This window comes from Myxine glutinosa, chromosome 1 (genome assembly GCF_964187855.1).
Source record: "Myxine glutinosa chromosome 1, kmMyxGlut1.1, whole genome shotgun sequence".
Lineage (NCBI taxonomy): Eukaryota > Metazoa > Chordata > Myxini > Myxiniformes > Myxinidae > Myxine > Myxine glutinosa.
The window spans coordinates 423,255,183-423,271,716 of NC_136261.1; the positions used below are offsets into that span (position 1 = coordinate 423,255,183).

Below are 16,534 nucleotides of genomic sequence, written 5' to 3' on the forward strand. Positions count from 1 at the left end.
GGCACGTGATATGTCGAGGGAGACAGCTCTAATTTCCTGTTTGGCATTGAGGACCTCCATCCATTGTTGAGACAGCAGAAGCAGCATGTCCAGAGTAGAGTGACCTGGTCTGAAACCAAATTGATGATCAGAGATCAAGCCATTGGAGAAGAGGAAAGATTTCATATCAGAAGCAATGATGGATTCCATGACTTTGCTGATAATTGGGAGAAGGCTGATTGGTCTGTAGTTGCTAGGATCTGTTTTTGCACCTTTTTTGTGCAAAGCGGTGATGTTGGCTGATTTCCAAGCAGATGGCAGTTGACCTTGAGCAAAAGAGAGGGTGAAGAGAACAGAGAGAGGGTGAGATAGAGCAGCAGAGCAGGATTTTAGGACCCGTGGGCTGATGCCGTCGGGTCCAGTTGCAGAATCAGAGTCGAGGGTTGACAGAAACTTTTCCACCTTGTCAGGAGGAAAGGACACGGAGTCCAGGAGCAGCAGGGTACGACTGGGTATGGTGGGTACAGAGAGGGATGGGTTTGGGACACAAGATTTAGAGGCAAACACGGAGTTGAGGCATTCAGCTTTTTCACGTGCGGAGTCAGCTGTGTAGCCGTTTGAGGTAAGGGAGGGGATGGAGGGGGAACAAACACCAGAAACGGATTTGACCAGACGCCACCAGGATTTGGAAGAGGGAGACAGATAAGAGAGTTCGGTCTTGAGAACGGAGAGATATTGTTTCCTGGCTCTCCTGAGGGTGGACACACACTTGTTTCGGGCTTTGTGGAAGGAAATGAGATGAAATCATGATTGAATTGTAATCATGTATACCTGACTCAAGACTGAGTCAGTATTGAGTAAAGATGATGTCTGATGATGATGATGAAAAAAGTTCAACTCTGTCAAACAAAAGTTAAACTTTGTTACATGGCCATGATGACAATGCAGTTCTGAGTTGTTGAGTTTTCTGAAACTGTTTATATTCTAAAAATACATTATTAAAAAGTTTAAGTTGTTTACTTGTTCTGTCAGTAACATTTCCCTGCCTGTTTAAGTTACCGACACACTTTGCCTTTGTGCCCACAAGAATAATTCTAGATTGCCTTGGTGCCCCCCAAACCCAAAAGCAAATGCCTTGGTGCCCCCCAAACCCAAAAGAAAATGCTTTGGTGCCCCAAAAAATTTGAAGTCATCAAAGGCAAACATTGCTGTGCCCTCCCTACAGAGTAATTCGACCCCTGCATGTCGCACAAGATCTGCCTGCAACCCTCTTCTGGTTAAACTGCCAAAATCAAGACTCTCTGCTCACCTTCACTCCTTCATTCCTCTTTTCTCCAGCCTCTGGAACAAACTCCCTCACTCTCTTCAATCCCACTCCTCCCTCCAGGTCTTTAAAATGGCTGTTCACCACCATCTCTTATCTTCCCCAATCCAAAACCTTGATCTTTTCTATCCCCGCTAATTTCACCCCAAATCCACTTTTTGAGGTGCCGACTTCTTTCCTGGAAGTCCTTGGTGGCCTTGCGTTTTATACCTAGCCCCCCCCCCCCAGGCCCTCTCCCTCCCACACATCTCCCGATGTCCCTGCTCTCAAATGTTGTGTTTGTGTGCTTCCTCCCCTTCTCTCCCCATCTTGTCGACCGCTCCCCTTTTTATATACTTTGTTTGCTTGTTTGTTTGATTTGTTTGTTTGATAAATGTTAGCTCTTTCACGAGCCTCGACTCTGTATACAAAAAAATAATAAAATAAATCCGCATTAATCCAGATGCAATCCGGATTTCCTCTCAATGTTATAGCCATCCTTTGTCCAAGGACAATAATCCCATCAAAGTTCATTGAAATCCATTGAAAACTCTTTTAGATATTATATACTAGCTTGGCTCGGCTCGCTGCGCTCGCCTCACCACGCTCGCCTCACCACGCGTCGTTACTCAGGAGCGGGCTTATTTTAGCTGAGGATAATAATAATGACCTGAGTTGCTGTGTTGTCATGATTTACACCAATCATGATACAAACAATTATTTTGCACAAATTTATTTGTAGTGTTTGTGATATTACATTTTTATAACCAATTTAGGTTGAAGATTTAAGTTGAAAAAAAAAAAAATTAAAAAAGAACCCCTCAGCACATACATCGGGGCAGATGCAGACTGAATGTTTTGGGACGATTACACCTCACCACCACATAATTTAAAACACCTCACCACCACAAAATTAAAAACACCTCACCACCACGAAATTGAAAACACCTCACAGCCATAAAACACGTAATAAAAACAACTCACAGCCACAAAATTAAAAACACCTCACAGCCATAAAACACGTAATAAAAACAACTCACAGCCACGAAACACAAAATTAAAAACACCTCTGGAAGGAAATCTCATTTCCTTTCACAAAGCCCGAAACAAGTGTGTGTCCACCCTCAGGAGAGCCAGGAAACAATATCTCACCGTTCTCAAGACCGAACTTTCTTATCTTTCTCCCTCTTCCAAATCCTGGTGGCATCTGGTCAAATCTGTTTCTGGCGTTTGTTCCCCCTCCATCCCCTCCCTCAGCTCAAACGGCTTAACGGCTGACTCCGCACGTGAAAAAGCTGAATGCCTCAACTCTGTGTTTGCCTCTAAATCTTGTGTCCCAAACCCATCCCTCTCTGTACCCACCGTACCCAGTCGTACCCAGCTGCTGCTGGACTCTGTGTCCTTTCCTTCTGATAAGGTGGAAAGGTTTCTGTCAACCCTCGACTCTGATTCTGCAACTGGTCCTGACGGCATCAGCCCACGGGTCCTAAAATCATGTTCTTCTGCTCTTTCACTCCCTCTTTCTGTTCTCTTCACCCTCTCTTTTGCTCAAGGTCATCTGCCATCTGCTTGGAAATCAGCCAACATCACCGCTTTGCACAAAAAAGGTGCAAAAACAGATCCCAGCAACTACAGGCCAATCAGCCTTCTCCCAATTATCAGCAAAGTCATGGAATCCATCATTGCTTCAGATATGAAATCTTTCCTCTTCTCCAATGGCTTGATCTCTGATCATCAATTTGGTTTCAGACCTGGTCACTCTACTCTGGCCATGCTGCTTCTGCTTTCTCAACAATGGATGGAGGTCCTCAATGCCAAACAGGAAATTAGAGCTGTCTCCCTTGACATTTCACGTGCCTTCGATACGGTCTGGCACCCTGCTCTGCTCACCAAACTCTCCTCCTTTGGTATCCATGGAAATCTCCACGCATGGCTGGCGGACTTCCTCTCTGGTCATAGTCAACGTGTGGCCCTGAATGGGTTTCTCTCATCTCCTCTTCCTGTTCAGGCTGGAGTTCCCCAAGGTAGTGTTCTGGGCCCTGTGCTTTTTCTGGTCTTCATCAATGATCTCTCTGACTCTCTTGAAAATCCTCTCTATCTCTTTGCTGACGACTCTACTCTCTGTCGCTCCATTCCACATCCCTCAGATCGGCAGTCTGCAGCCTCCTCACTCTCTGCAGACCTGGACAAAATCACAGACTGGGCAAACAAATGGAACATGTCTTTCAATCCTGATAAATCTCACACTCTTACGATGTCTCTCCGAAAAGACCGACTGGAAAACCCTCCCATCCACTTTCTGAATAATCCTCTCCAAGAAGTTCTGTCACTCAAGCTTTTGGGTCTCACTATTTGCCATGATCTTTCCTGGGAAAACCACATTTCAAATCTGGCCTCCAAAGCCAGTCGCCGACTGGGCATCCTCCGTCGTGCAAAGTCCTTCCTTGGCACACCTGAGCTCCTCACCACATACAAGGCTTTCATACGCAGCTCTATGGAATACTGCTCTCCCCTCTGGTCTGGTGCTCCTGCCTCACACCTAGCCCGTCTTCACGCTGTTGAAACCAAAGCGTTCAGAATCATTGGAATCTCCCGTGATGAAGCTAACTCCAAGGGCCTTTCACTCACTCACCACAGGCAGGTTGGTGGTCTTTCCGTCTTCTACCGACTCCTCTCTGGCCTTGCCCCCCCAGCCCTCTCTGGGCTCTGTCCCCCAAATATTCCTACAGGTCGCACAAGATCTGCTTGCAACCCTCTTATGGTTAAACTGCCAAAATCAAGACTTTCTGCTCACCTTCACTCCTTCATTCCTCTTTTCTCCCGCCTCTGGAACAAACTCCCTCACTCTCTTCAATCCCACTGCACCCTCCAGGTCTTTAAAACAGCTGTTCACCACCACCTCTTATCCTCCCCCATTCAAAACCTTGATCTTTTCTACCCCCGCTAATTTCGGTCCCCTTGTATTTTATACCTCTCACCCCCGCCCTCCCCCTCCCATGCCTCCTGACCCCAATCCCTCTCCCTCCCACACTTCTCCCTGCTCTCAATTGTTGTGGTTGTGTGCTTCCCCTTCTCTCCCCATCTTGTCTTCCGCTCCCTCTTTTTGTGTGTTTTGTTTGTCTGGTTGATTTGTTTGTGAAATAAATGTTAGCTCTTTCACGAGCCTCGATTCAGTATACAAAAAAAAAAACAAAAAAAAAAACGCACAGCCACGAAGCACGAAATTAAAAACACCTCACAGCCACGAAACACGTAATTTAAAACACCTCACAGCCACAAAACACGGAGTTAAAACACCTCACAGCCACAAAACACAAAATTAAAAACACCTCACAGCCACGTGATTTAAAAACACCACCACATAATTAAAAATACCTCACCACCACGTGATTCAAAACCACCACCACGTTATTAAAAACTCTTCACAACCACGGAAACAAAAGTTTCAGGGAGTAGTTCAGTGACAACAGACTGCCCAGAAATGTAGATATAGAGATAAATGAATGTACCTGAGTTGCTGTTTTGTTATGGTTTACGCCAATCTTAATTCAAACAATCATAATGTACAAATGTATTTGTAATATACGTGATATCACATTTTATAAACAATTGAAGTAGAAAAGCTAAGGTGAAAAAAAAAATTCCCAAAACAAATTCACAAAAAAAAAAAATATTGGAACATTTTCCCAAAAGATACCCTGAGGATATACCGACGGAGAGATACGTGCATACCAGAAGTTTGGTACGATTTCACAAAGGTTTGAGGGAGTAGTTCAGTGACAACACAAGACAAGACAAAACAAGACAGACACCGTGTGTGTGTGTGTGTGTGTGTGTGTGTGTGTGTGTGTGTGTGTGTGTGTGTGTGTGTGTGTGTGTGTGTGTGTGTATATATGTGTATATATATATATATATATATATGTGTATATATATATGTGTATATATGTGTATATATATATATATATATATATGTGTATATATATATATATATATATATATATATATATATATATATATATATATATATATATATATATATATATATATATATTGTTGCGGACACGACTTATTAGGATGTTATGATGGGCCGAGCGGAATGGCCGCCATGTTCGCACAGTTTACCCGATTCCACTCGAACGTTGACTAAGTCGCGCTATGCTAAATCAATGATGGAAAGGACACAACGGCTGGGTTAAATGACACGACACCAGGGGTACAGTTCTCAAGACCTCCGGAGGAGGATATAATATTGGTTATGCAGAACGGTTAGATTACACGGCAAGAGGTAAAGCACAGCAAGATGGGCACTTAGACACGGTCTTATCTTATCCCCGACAGACAACAGACAAACGGGACAAGACTGACTTACACAGGGATTGATGGCAAGGAAGGGCAGGCATTCGATGGCTCAAGGTGCACCTTGGCTCAGGGGCAGAATCGACCCGGTCCGGTCCAGAGAGGCGGAAGGTATTTCTCAGCGCTAGGAGGTGGCGTCCTTTCTTCTTCGTAGCTGAGGCGCATCTGACGTCACCTCCGTCTTCCTGCGCATGTCCCGCGGGGAGTGACACGCCCTCGGCTCGTTAGCTCCGCCCCAGATGGAATCGGTCTGCTGCTTCTTATTGGGTGCGGGGGGTTACCGGGCTCCGCCCTTGACGAGGAGCTGACAGTGAGCCCCTGCGTGGTAACCCCGTCGGAGCACATGGTCAATGGCGGCTAACCAAGCCGGAGTGAGGACGCGCACTCCCCGCGCCGCCGCCGCGCCGCTGTTGTTGTTGTTGTTGTTGTGGTTGTATGAGGAAGAGATGCGGGGAGGTATTGGGAGGTCCTAAACTTACTAATGGTGCCATACAATCACATTCTGGTGCAACGAAGAGTCAGAATTAATGGAAACGAGTCCTTAACTGACATAGACTAAGAATAACTCGCAAGATGTCCGAAAGTTGTCTACGTGAGATGCGGTGGACCTGGGCACGACATTTAATGGGGGAAAAAGGGGAAGGTCAGGGCTACAGAGTGTTGTTTACAGACAATGGGACTAGGGAATGGGGGATTGGGGATAGTTGGGGAGTATTGGGGAAATAGGGGAATATTTACAAGCGGATATGGATGGAGGCCAAATCCCATATCCGCAACATTGCACCCTTCTCTACCTCGGGGCGGCCCGACCTGATAAATTTTTACCTACGTTAGTGTGGCACTCAGATGTAGTTCCCTCTACTATTAACTCAACCCTGAGTGCGACAGTTTTACAGATGTTCACAAATGAGTAAATATGTCCCCCTGCGACGTTGCACCCTTCTCCTCACAGAAACACACCCACAGGATAACCGAATCGCGGAAAGAATCCTCAAACTAAACATACAGCCGGTAGGGAGCATTATTTACACACGACTACACTGATATTTACACTACGATCCAGGACCTGTTTTTGGAGGAACACATGCAGATGTTATGCATAAAGAGAGCACGCATGCCAGCATCGATACACCAACCCACGAGTGCCCTGTGGCCTTACGGCCTTTAATAATGTGCAGAGCACCCCATCCAAGCACCAAAAGCACCACCCCATCATGTACAGTCAGCACCATCCGGTGCACCAATAAAGCGTTCAACGTCACCGGTGGTGTCGCAGCCGGCCGATGTTCTGCCGCTGGTCTTGCCTTCCTGAAGTGCTTGGCCTTCTAGCTTCCTTAGAAAAAAAAAGAAAGGCGCCAACCGCGTCCATTTCTGTATTGTGGCCGTCAGGGGGCCAACTAAAAGTGGTTCACCTGTATGGCATAGGTGCCACGTTGACCCATAGGTCCATCAACGGGTGGTGCTTGGCCGCAAAAGACTGCGGTCCATGGTGGGCGGACACAAAAATTGCGGTCCATATGGTGTATCGATCCCGGCAGCAAGCAGCGAAAGTGCAGGCCCACAACTGCAGAGCCAGCACCTCTCTCTCCTCTCTCTCTGCCCCAAAGCCAGATCCTCGGAGGCGGGAGACAAAAGAAGACAATTGAGTAAGGTGGTAAGGGCGCAAAAGTGCACGCAATGTAAGGTGATGCACACTGGGGGCACATGGGAACCAGGTGCGACAGGTACGTTCCTACCGTACGCCCCCCCCCCCCCCACCAGGTAACCTACATTGCCCCTCCCTTACCCCTTACTGTATCCACAAAACACAACACTACCCATAAACATCTACTTTACAAATCAACAAACGTCCCTACTGTCTTCCCCGTTCCTCCCATAAACCAAATTCGTCTTCTCTCCCTCCTAACCAATCAAATTTGCCATTTCCAACTCTCATCAAAATTTGCCATCTCCAACTCAACATCAAAATTTGCCATCACCAATTCATCATCAGTCCCTCCTAAGGAGGGAGAGATGGAATCACCCCAATGTCTCATCCACGTCATGATGCGTCTCACAAATCCAACAGCAATTCTCATTTCCTGCAACACAAAACAAGGAAAACACAGGTGTGGAGTCATCATCATCACCTCAGGTAAGTGGCTGCGCATGGTGCGACAGGTTCATCAATCCTAACTATTTCCTAAATGACTTTAACAACTTTACATTACCCGGGGTCTTTCTCCTGCCAAACCATTGGCCCACTTACACTATGGGTTCTAAAAACCAATTCCCATTGACCAAACTGTGGTGCCTCTCAATTTGGGGTCTCACTCCCCCGATTCATCTCCCGGTGCCCTCGCACAATTTCTGGGCTGCGACGTGTAGCTCTCCCAGCAGGTCTACCCACCTGCACACCTCCACCACTGCAGTTGCCTCCGAGCTTACCTGCTCCTTACCCTAACCTATCTACCTGGGGAAGGCCCTCTGGCGCTCTCCCCACTCGGTGCCCTCTCTGGCACTGGGCTACCCGGGTCCGTCCTCCGGATCCTCGGGCCCCATCCACAACTCTACCGGCTCCCAGAGCCCACCTGCGGCCTCACCTGGCCGACATCCTCACAGTGGTGGAGTGCCCAAACCAACTACACACACTAACAGGCTACACGCCCAGCCATTTCCACACACTAATTCACCCATCCACAATACCATTCTGCATCCACACCACAGATGCCAATATCCAACCACAATTTACCTATACCCTCTACCTAACACTTACACTACCCGCCCCGGGTATCCGTGATGGGGGTCCACTCTTCCCCCATTCACACCTTCGCACCATGCACACCACTCCGTACCACTTACTCCACGTATTCCACACACCTGTACTTGCACACCTGTGCTCTCACACCTGGTGCCACCTGCACCCTTCTCTCCCCAAAGCGCATTCGCGCTGATCCACAACACTCACTACTCATACACTGCTCCACACACCTGTCCAGTTCTCACACAGCATCATCTCATCTAACTACTCCCCTCTGAAACTTGCGCTTCCCAGTCGTCCCTTTAAACTATTGCGCTCCCACGTCATTATCATCCACACTAAACTACCTGCGTCCCCACTACAGGTATCAGTCACTAACTAACCTTAACGTTACCTAATGTCATCTTCTTCTAGATCCCTATCATGATATATCCTAACCCACCCGGGCTAGTTTTCACTGCCATCAACCCCATAAACTAGTGCGCATTTGCCCCACTCGTCTGTGAGGGATGGTGGATTTGCCATCCCACCACATCGGGGAGGTCCTACTATCAATTTGGCACACCAAATTTCAGCCCATCAAAAATTTTCCATTTACTGCCAATTCTACCCACTATTCTAAATTTCGGATCAAAAACACTATCCTCATCACCCGTCTACTTATTAGGTCCTCTCGGTGCGCCAATTCCCTTCTAAAGCTCGGCTTCGTACAGCCGAGCAATGAATGCGGGTTGTTCTGTGCCAGCGGCTGGATACGTCCCGCACTCGGGGCAGGGACGGGGGCTTACCCGGGCCGAGATCCCACGCACCACCTCGGCGTGGAGCCATCCAATGTCCCGATCTCGACCTGCCGGCACGTCTCAACAAAAAGTGGTCGCCATGACGACCCTTCCTATCGAGCTGCCCGCTCCGCCTAGTGGAGCCCAGACGCGGCCGTTCCAAGCGAGGCACAGCGTGGATCGCGTACGGCGGTTCTTTCGAAACCGCCGTGGTTCGGATCCCCGCTGGTCCTCGCAGCACGCAAAGCCCGGCACGCACCGAGGGCCCGATTCGGCTTTAAGTCGTTCTAACCTCTAACCCGATTACCGTCGATGCTTCACCTGCATGCTTACATGCATACGCTACCCCTTTCTTGCTCATACATCCAGCCGTTTCCATGCTCCTCGTCGTACCTTCTCTAACACACCCAGGTACACTCATTCCACTCCCAGCCTTGATCACACACCTGACCACCGAACACTTTGGCACACATTCGTTGGTCGCACACCTCACCAACACACCTCTTCGCGCCCCTTCCTCGGTCACCTCCTCTGTGACAATCACAGGTGTGCTCTCACTCGCACACCCTACCACGTGCCTCACTACCAATTCCAGCGTGCATTCCCACTCACACTCTACCATTCCAGGTGTGCATCCTTCCATTCCAGGTGTACATCCTCGCTCACCTGTCACAACCAACTCACGCTCCGTGCCACTCATACTACTCTCACCTCCACCCTTGACAGCGCACTCGTTCCCCATGCACCTGTCCGTCACACACCTTTCTCGCACACCCTCTCCCGTTACATCCTCTGTAACACTCACCACAGGCGTGCATTCTCCCTTTACACCCTCCGTAACACTCCTCACTACGCGCTTCCATGTGCTCCCTCGCACACGCGCTACGACCGACTCACTCTCGACAGCACCCTCACTCCTTGGCACGCACTTTTTCCTCACACACCCCAGAGTCGGACTTTCTCGCACACCTCCTTTTTCGCACACCAGACCTGTCGCACACTTCACCAACGGCCTCTCACGAACACCCGGGTCCATCTCGACCCCCAAGCTTCTTAAATCACCTGGCGCATCATACGCACGACCATATTGGTCACCACTTACACCGGGTCCTCTTCCTCTTCGCTTCTCCTCCATCACCTGCGAATACCTCATCCGGTTAATGAGCACATCATCACGATCCGAACACAGACTTTGGACCAATTCTTTTACTTCCTCTTTTATCTCTTTCTTATCCCCTCTCCGTCGCTTCTTAATTTCGCTCACCCCTTCTTCCACTTCTTCTAATTTCTGCTTCACCTCTTTTATTTCCCGGTACGTCTCCTCAAGTTCGTCCTCTAAGGCTACCTTGACCGTTTCCATGTGCGTCCTCACCTGCCGGTCCTTCATCTCCATTACCTCTGTCACCTCGTCCAACCTCGTTGTCAGTCCCTCTCGTACCATCTGACATTGCCTCTTCGTCGCTATCAAGTCGTCTTTTAGTTCTTTCTGTGTCGCTTTTAACCCTCCTAGTACCGCAGTGTTCCTTTGTACCTGCTCCACTAACTCAGTCTGTCCCACCGTCAGCTGTTCCACCTCCTGCGTCAGGTCCTCTATGCCCCCTTGTAACTTTACAGTCCCCTTTCTCACCTCCTTCTCCATGCGCTCCTTACAGTGCCTCACCTCCTCGCGCACTCCTCCGACCTCCTCACTCACACCTCTTCTGATCTCTTCTCCCATCACTTGCATCTCCTGCCCAGATGCCACCCTCATCTGCTCCATTTCCTCCCTGTGAGCATCCAATTTAGTTTCTACCCCCATTCTGACCCCCTCTATCTGCTGCCCCATTTGTTTAACTTCCCTTTCCGCTTGGTCCCGCATGTCCCTCAATTTGCCTTCCATACTGTTTTCTAACCCCTCTAACCCCTTTTGCATCCCTTCCATTTGATTCTCTTGAGCGGCCATTCTGTTTTCTACCCCCATTAACCCCTCCTGTATTTCCCCTAATCTATTGTCTAATCCCTCTATTCTACTCCCTAACCCTCCGATCTGGGCCCCCATGTCCTCCCTCAATTTCTCGCTATTGGACCCCATCTTTTGTTCTAACCCCTCACCGGTACCCCTCGCTTCGTCCCTCATTACCCCCATTTGGCCCTCCAATCGCTCACCCTGAGCATCCATCCGGTTCCCCATTACCCCTAATTGCTCACTCTGCAGTTTGAGGGACGCCTGCATTTGCGCCATAAATTGCTCCATGAGGGCCTGCATTTGGGCCATCCCTCCCACTTGTGCAGTGGGTGCGGCCGCCGTAGCTATGTGCGAGGCGCCATTTTGCGCGCCCGCAACCTCGTGCGCGAGGACGCCATTTTGCGACCCCGCTACCCTCACTGCTTCACTCTCCTCATGTCCCTCAATTTGGTCCTGGATCGACCCTGCCTCACTTTCCTCTACCGGAACCCAGCCGTCTTGATCTGCCATAGCGCGACTTTCAAAATTCGGGTTTTTATTTTTGTAAAACAAAATCGAATTTCGCCGTTAATAATTTTGAGCGCGTGAAGCACGCTCCGGATCGAATCCCACTCCCCGACACCAGTTGTTGCGGACATGACTTATTAGGATGTTATGATGGGCCGAGCGGAATGGCCGCCGTGTTCGCACAGTTTACCCGATTCCACTCGAACGTTGACTAAGTCGTGCTATGCTAAATCAATGATGGAAAGGACACAACGGCTGGGTTAAATGACACGACCCCAGGGGTACAGTTCTCAAGACCTCCGGAGGAGGATATAATATTGGTTATGCAGAACGGTTAGATTACACGGCAAGAGGTAAAGCACAGCAAGATGGGCACTTAGACACGGTCTTATCTTATCCCCGACAGACAACAGACAAACGGGACAAGACTGACTTACTCAGGGATTGATGGCAAGGAAGGGCAGGCATTCGATGGCTCAAGGTGCACCTTGGCTCAGGGGCAGAATCGACCCGGTCCGGTCCAGAGAGGCGGAAGGTACTTCTCAGCGCTAGGAGGAGGTGGCGTCCTTTCTTCTTCATAGCTGAGGCGCATCTGACGTCACCTCCGTCTTCCTGCGCATGTCCCGCGGGGAGTGACACGCCCTCGGCTCGTTAGCTCCGCCCCAGATGGAATCGGTCCGCTGCTTCTTATTGGGTGCGGGGGATTACCGGGCTCCGCCCTTGATGAGGAGCTGACAGTGAGCCCCTGCGTGGTAACCCCGTCGGAGCATATGGTCAATGGCGGCTAACCAAGCCGGAGTGAGGACGCGCACTCCCCGCGCCGCCGCCGCGCCGCTGTTGTTGTTGTTGTTGTTGTTGTTGTGGTTGTATGAGGAAGAGATGCGGGGAGGTATTGGGAGGTCCTAAACTTACTAATGGTGCCATACAATCACATTCTGGTGCAACGAAGAGTCAGAATTAATGGAAACGAGTCCTTAACTGACATAGACTAAGAATAACTAGCAGGATGTCCGAAAGTTGTCTACGTGAGATGCGGTGGACCTGGGCACGACATTTAATGGGGGAAAAAGGGGAAGGTCGGGGCTATAGAGTGTTGTTTACAGACAATGGGACTAGGGAATGGGGGATTGGGGATAGTTGGAGAGTATTGGGGAAATAGGGGAATATTTACAAGCGGATATGGATGGAGGCCAAATCCCATATCCGCAACATTATATATATATGTGTATGTATGATTGTATGTATGTATGTATGTATGTATGTATGTGTATATATATACACACACAATAGCAGAAGTACCCGGCATTGCCGGGCAGAGGAGAGGGGGGGAGGGAAGAAGAGGGGGGAGGGGAGAAGAGGGGGGATGGGAGAAGAGGAGGGATGGGAGGGGGGGAGGGGTGGGAGGAGGAAAGGGAGGGCGGAGGTGGGGGGGAGGGGGGAGGGGCAGGGGAGGGGGAAGGGGGAGGGAGGGGAGGATGGAGGGGGGAGGGGGGAGGGAAGGGGAGGACCAGTCAACAATGACGTTGCAATTCTCATGGTCGGAGAGCAGCACAACAATCGCGACATCGTCCTGCATCTTCGCAACAGCACGAAGCGGATTTTGGAGACTCACCGATCCTGTGACGCCCTCCAGTACCGGCGTTGCCGGGCGGGGGAAGGGAGACCCATACATTACACACATTACAACATTACACACACACAAACTGTGTTTTATGTTCAATGGTCTGGCGGCGGGGATGGAACATCACGTGATCACTCTGAGCGAATCAGCGCGCTGCTCTGCCACAAGGTCAGATTCCGTGTATAATATTCCTCGCTGAAATGCGCTGAGGTAAATATGAATAAAAAATATGGATCTCGTCAAATATTTTTAGGTAGGCCATGGCCATGTCTGTGCCAAATATAAAGTACGTGAGCCTCTCCATTTAGGAGTCTATCGGTAGCATTACACACACACAAATTGTGTTTTATGTTCAATGGTCTGGCGGCGGGAATGGAACATCACGTGATCGCTCTGAGCGAATCAGCGCGCTGCTCTGCCACCGCCTCAGCTTCCATGTATAATATTCCTTGCTGAAAAAAATTTATGTGAAACATGCTACTATCTATGCTAAATCATGCTAAATCATGCTAAATGCTAATCATGCTAAAATCTATGCTACTTGCTGTGAGTTTATGGCGGCAAGGAACATCACGTGATCACTCTGAGTGAATCAGCGCGCTGCTCTGCAACCGACTCAGATTCCGTGTATAATATTCCTCGCTGAAAAAAAATATGGATCTAAAGATGAAAGAAAAAAAAACCTATGTGGTGTGAATGGCAATGTTCCTCGCTGAAATGTGAAAAAAGGCAATCGCTTTTCGCTCTGAATTACGTGCGAACGCATAACTGTGAGTTTATGGCGGCAAGGAACACCACGTGATCGCTCTGAGCGAATCAGCGCGCTGCTCTGCCACCGCCTCAGATTCCATGCATAATATTCCTCGCTGAAATGCACTGAGGTAAAAATATGGTAAAAAAAATATTATGAAATATTTTTTTTTTAGGGCGGCCATGTTCTTCACAGGCTCAATGGCCATGTCTATGCCAAATACAAAGCACGTGAGCCTCTCCGTTTAGGAGTCTATCGGTAACATTACACACACACACACACACAAACTGTGTCTTATACATATATATATATATATATATATATATATATATATATTGTTACGGAAACGGAGTACGGCGCTCCCCTTAGCGGGGGGGGGGGGGGTGGTGTTAATCCCCCTTCTATTTGCACTGGCCGTCTCCGATCCTGAAGCTACCCGGCTCCACAAGGCAGGGGGGTAACTCCGCTCGTGCCCCGGACAAGATGTTATTTGCTGAGCGGTTTTTAGCAGCCCGCGGTTCGAGCCATTTAACAAGGACTAAACCCGATTCATATGCGTTGGCCAAAATCGCACCACAGGGACTCAATGTGGAAATCTCTAAAGCGACCGAATGTGAAGAAGCGAAAGGGGTAAAGAAAGAACACAGGTATTTATTAATTATTTACACGCAACCAAAGCAAGAGAAGAAAAGAAATGTAATTTACAGGGACAATGGAAAAGCAGATATACAGTGCAGTGGTTAACTTAAACAAGCTTACTTATACAAGATTGGTTTGGGACACAAGATTTAGAGGCAAACACAGAGTTGAGGCATTCAGCTTTTTCACGTGCGGAGTCAGCCGTTAAGCCGTTTGAGGTGAGGGAGGGGATGGAGGGGGAACAAACACCAGAAACAGATTTGACCAGACGCCACCAGGATTTGGAAGAGGGAGACAGATAAGAGAGTTCGGTCTTGAGAATGGTGAGATATTGTTTCCTGGCTCTCCTGAGGGTGGACACACACTTGTTTCGGGCTTTGTGAAAGGAAATGAGATTTCCTTCCATTGGATTTGCTTTCCAGGAGATGAAAGCAAGTTGTTTCAGGGCAACAGCCTCAACACAAGATTCCGTGTACCATGGACGGGAGGAAGGGTATGACAACTGAAGACGAGATGGTATAAATCTGTGCATGAGAGAGAGCAATTCACTTTGAAAGAATTCCCAGGATGAGTTGATGTCAGAGGCGGTAGAGATGGGAGACCAGTCCAGATGATTGATGGCTGCTTGAAGACCGTGCCAGTTGGCCTGAGTGAAATGCCAGACTCGTCGACGCTGAGGAGGCTCTCTGAGAATGGTCAGAGAGATGTCCACTTTGACAAGCACATGATCATATGAGCCGATTGGAGCAGAAGAAGAGCAGCAGACATTTTCAGGGAAGTTTGTCATAACCAAATCCAGAAGAGAAGATGCTCCGTTGACTGAGATCCGGGTCGGGAAATTGACAGATTGTGTCAGTCCCAGTGAGTCGCAGAGGTCCTTTGCTGAAGAGCCATGGCTGGTGAGAGAGGTACCCACACCCAGCCAACTGGCATGGTGACAATTGAAATCACCACATATGAGGAAGAGAGAGTTGGGATGGGTAGATAGAAGTTGGTCCATATTATCAGACAGTGAGATGTAGATGGAGTCATCACTGTTTGGTGGACGGTACAACACACATATGAACAAAAGGTGGGAGCGAAGGGGAAGCCGTAGCCAAAGGTATTCCTGGGGGTGAGGTGGAGAGAGGGCAGTGGAGGGCGAGTGAGGAAGAGAGTTTTTTTATAAAGATAGCAACCCCACCTCCAGGACGAGGCTCAGGTCTATCATACCGGAGGAGGGAGTAACCTGGGAGAGATACCAAGGCATCAGAGACATCATGAAGGAGGAAAGTTTCTGTTAAGCAGATCACATCTGGTTTGTCAGAAGCAACCTGTATGGAGAGGTCAGTCAAGTTTGAGCGAAGGCCCCGGATGTTTGAGGTCCATACCTTTAATGAAGAGGAAAGGGGAGCATCGGGTCCAGAACAGGGGGGGGGGAGGGGTAGGGTAAGATGTGGAAGAGGAGGAAGAGGTAGAGAGAGCTGTTGAAGGTGTGTCAGAGATTTCAGAGATTTCAGAATAGCTTGGAGAAAGGGAAGAATGGGGGGGACAAAAGGTTTGATGGAGATTGGGTGAGGCACAGTGAGGTGTTATTTGAGGAGGGGGAAGAGCGAGGAAGAAGGTTTGGGGAGATGAAGGTGAAAGTTGGAAGGGGGAAGAAGCAGGGAGGATGCTTTGAGGAGGAGGGGTGAGAGGGGAGTCTAGGAGGGGAGGAGCGAGGGAGAGTCTCGGAGGGGAGGGGTGTGGGGGGAGTTTAGGAGGGAGGGGAGGGAAGGGGCAAGGGGGGAGATTTGAAAGGGATGGGTGATGGGGAGGATTTGGAGGGGAGGGGTGAGATTGGATTTTGAAAAGTGTACGATTCATGGGAAACGAACATTTTTTGCAAAATGAGTTTGAGACCTTCGAGTCAAAAATACGTTTGAGGACACTGGA

At 49.0% G+C, this 16,534-nt stretch overlaps 1 protein-coding gene and 1 long non-coding RNA gene across 2 annotated transcripts in view; one reads left to right on the forward strand and one right to left on the reverse strand.

Annotated features, from left to right (window-relative positions):
- The window catches only part of LOC137416556 (E3 ubiquitin/ISG15 ligase TRIM25-like), a 77,337-nt gene extending 70,237 nt beyond the window's left edge, over positions 1 to 7,100 (reverse strand). Inside the window, exon 1 of the mRNA XM_078771123.1 lies at positions 7,051 to 7,100. Within this exon, the coding sequence (XP_078627249.1) occupies positions 7,051 to 7,080 (30 nt within the window). The 5' untranslated portion in view covers positions 7,081 to 7,100. The remainder of the gene's footprint in view (positions 1 to 7,050) is intronic.
- LOC144889633 (uncharacterized) overlaps positions 1 to 16,534 on the forward strand; it is a 464,313-nt gene that overhangs the window by 276,392 nt on the left and 171,387 nt on the right. The window lies entirely within an intron of this gene.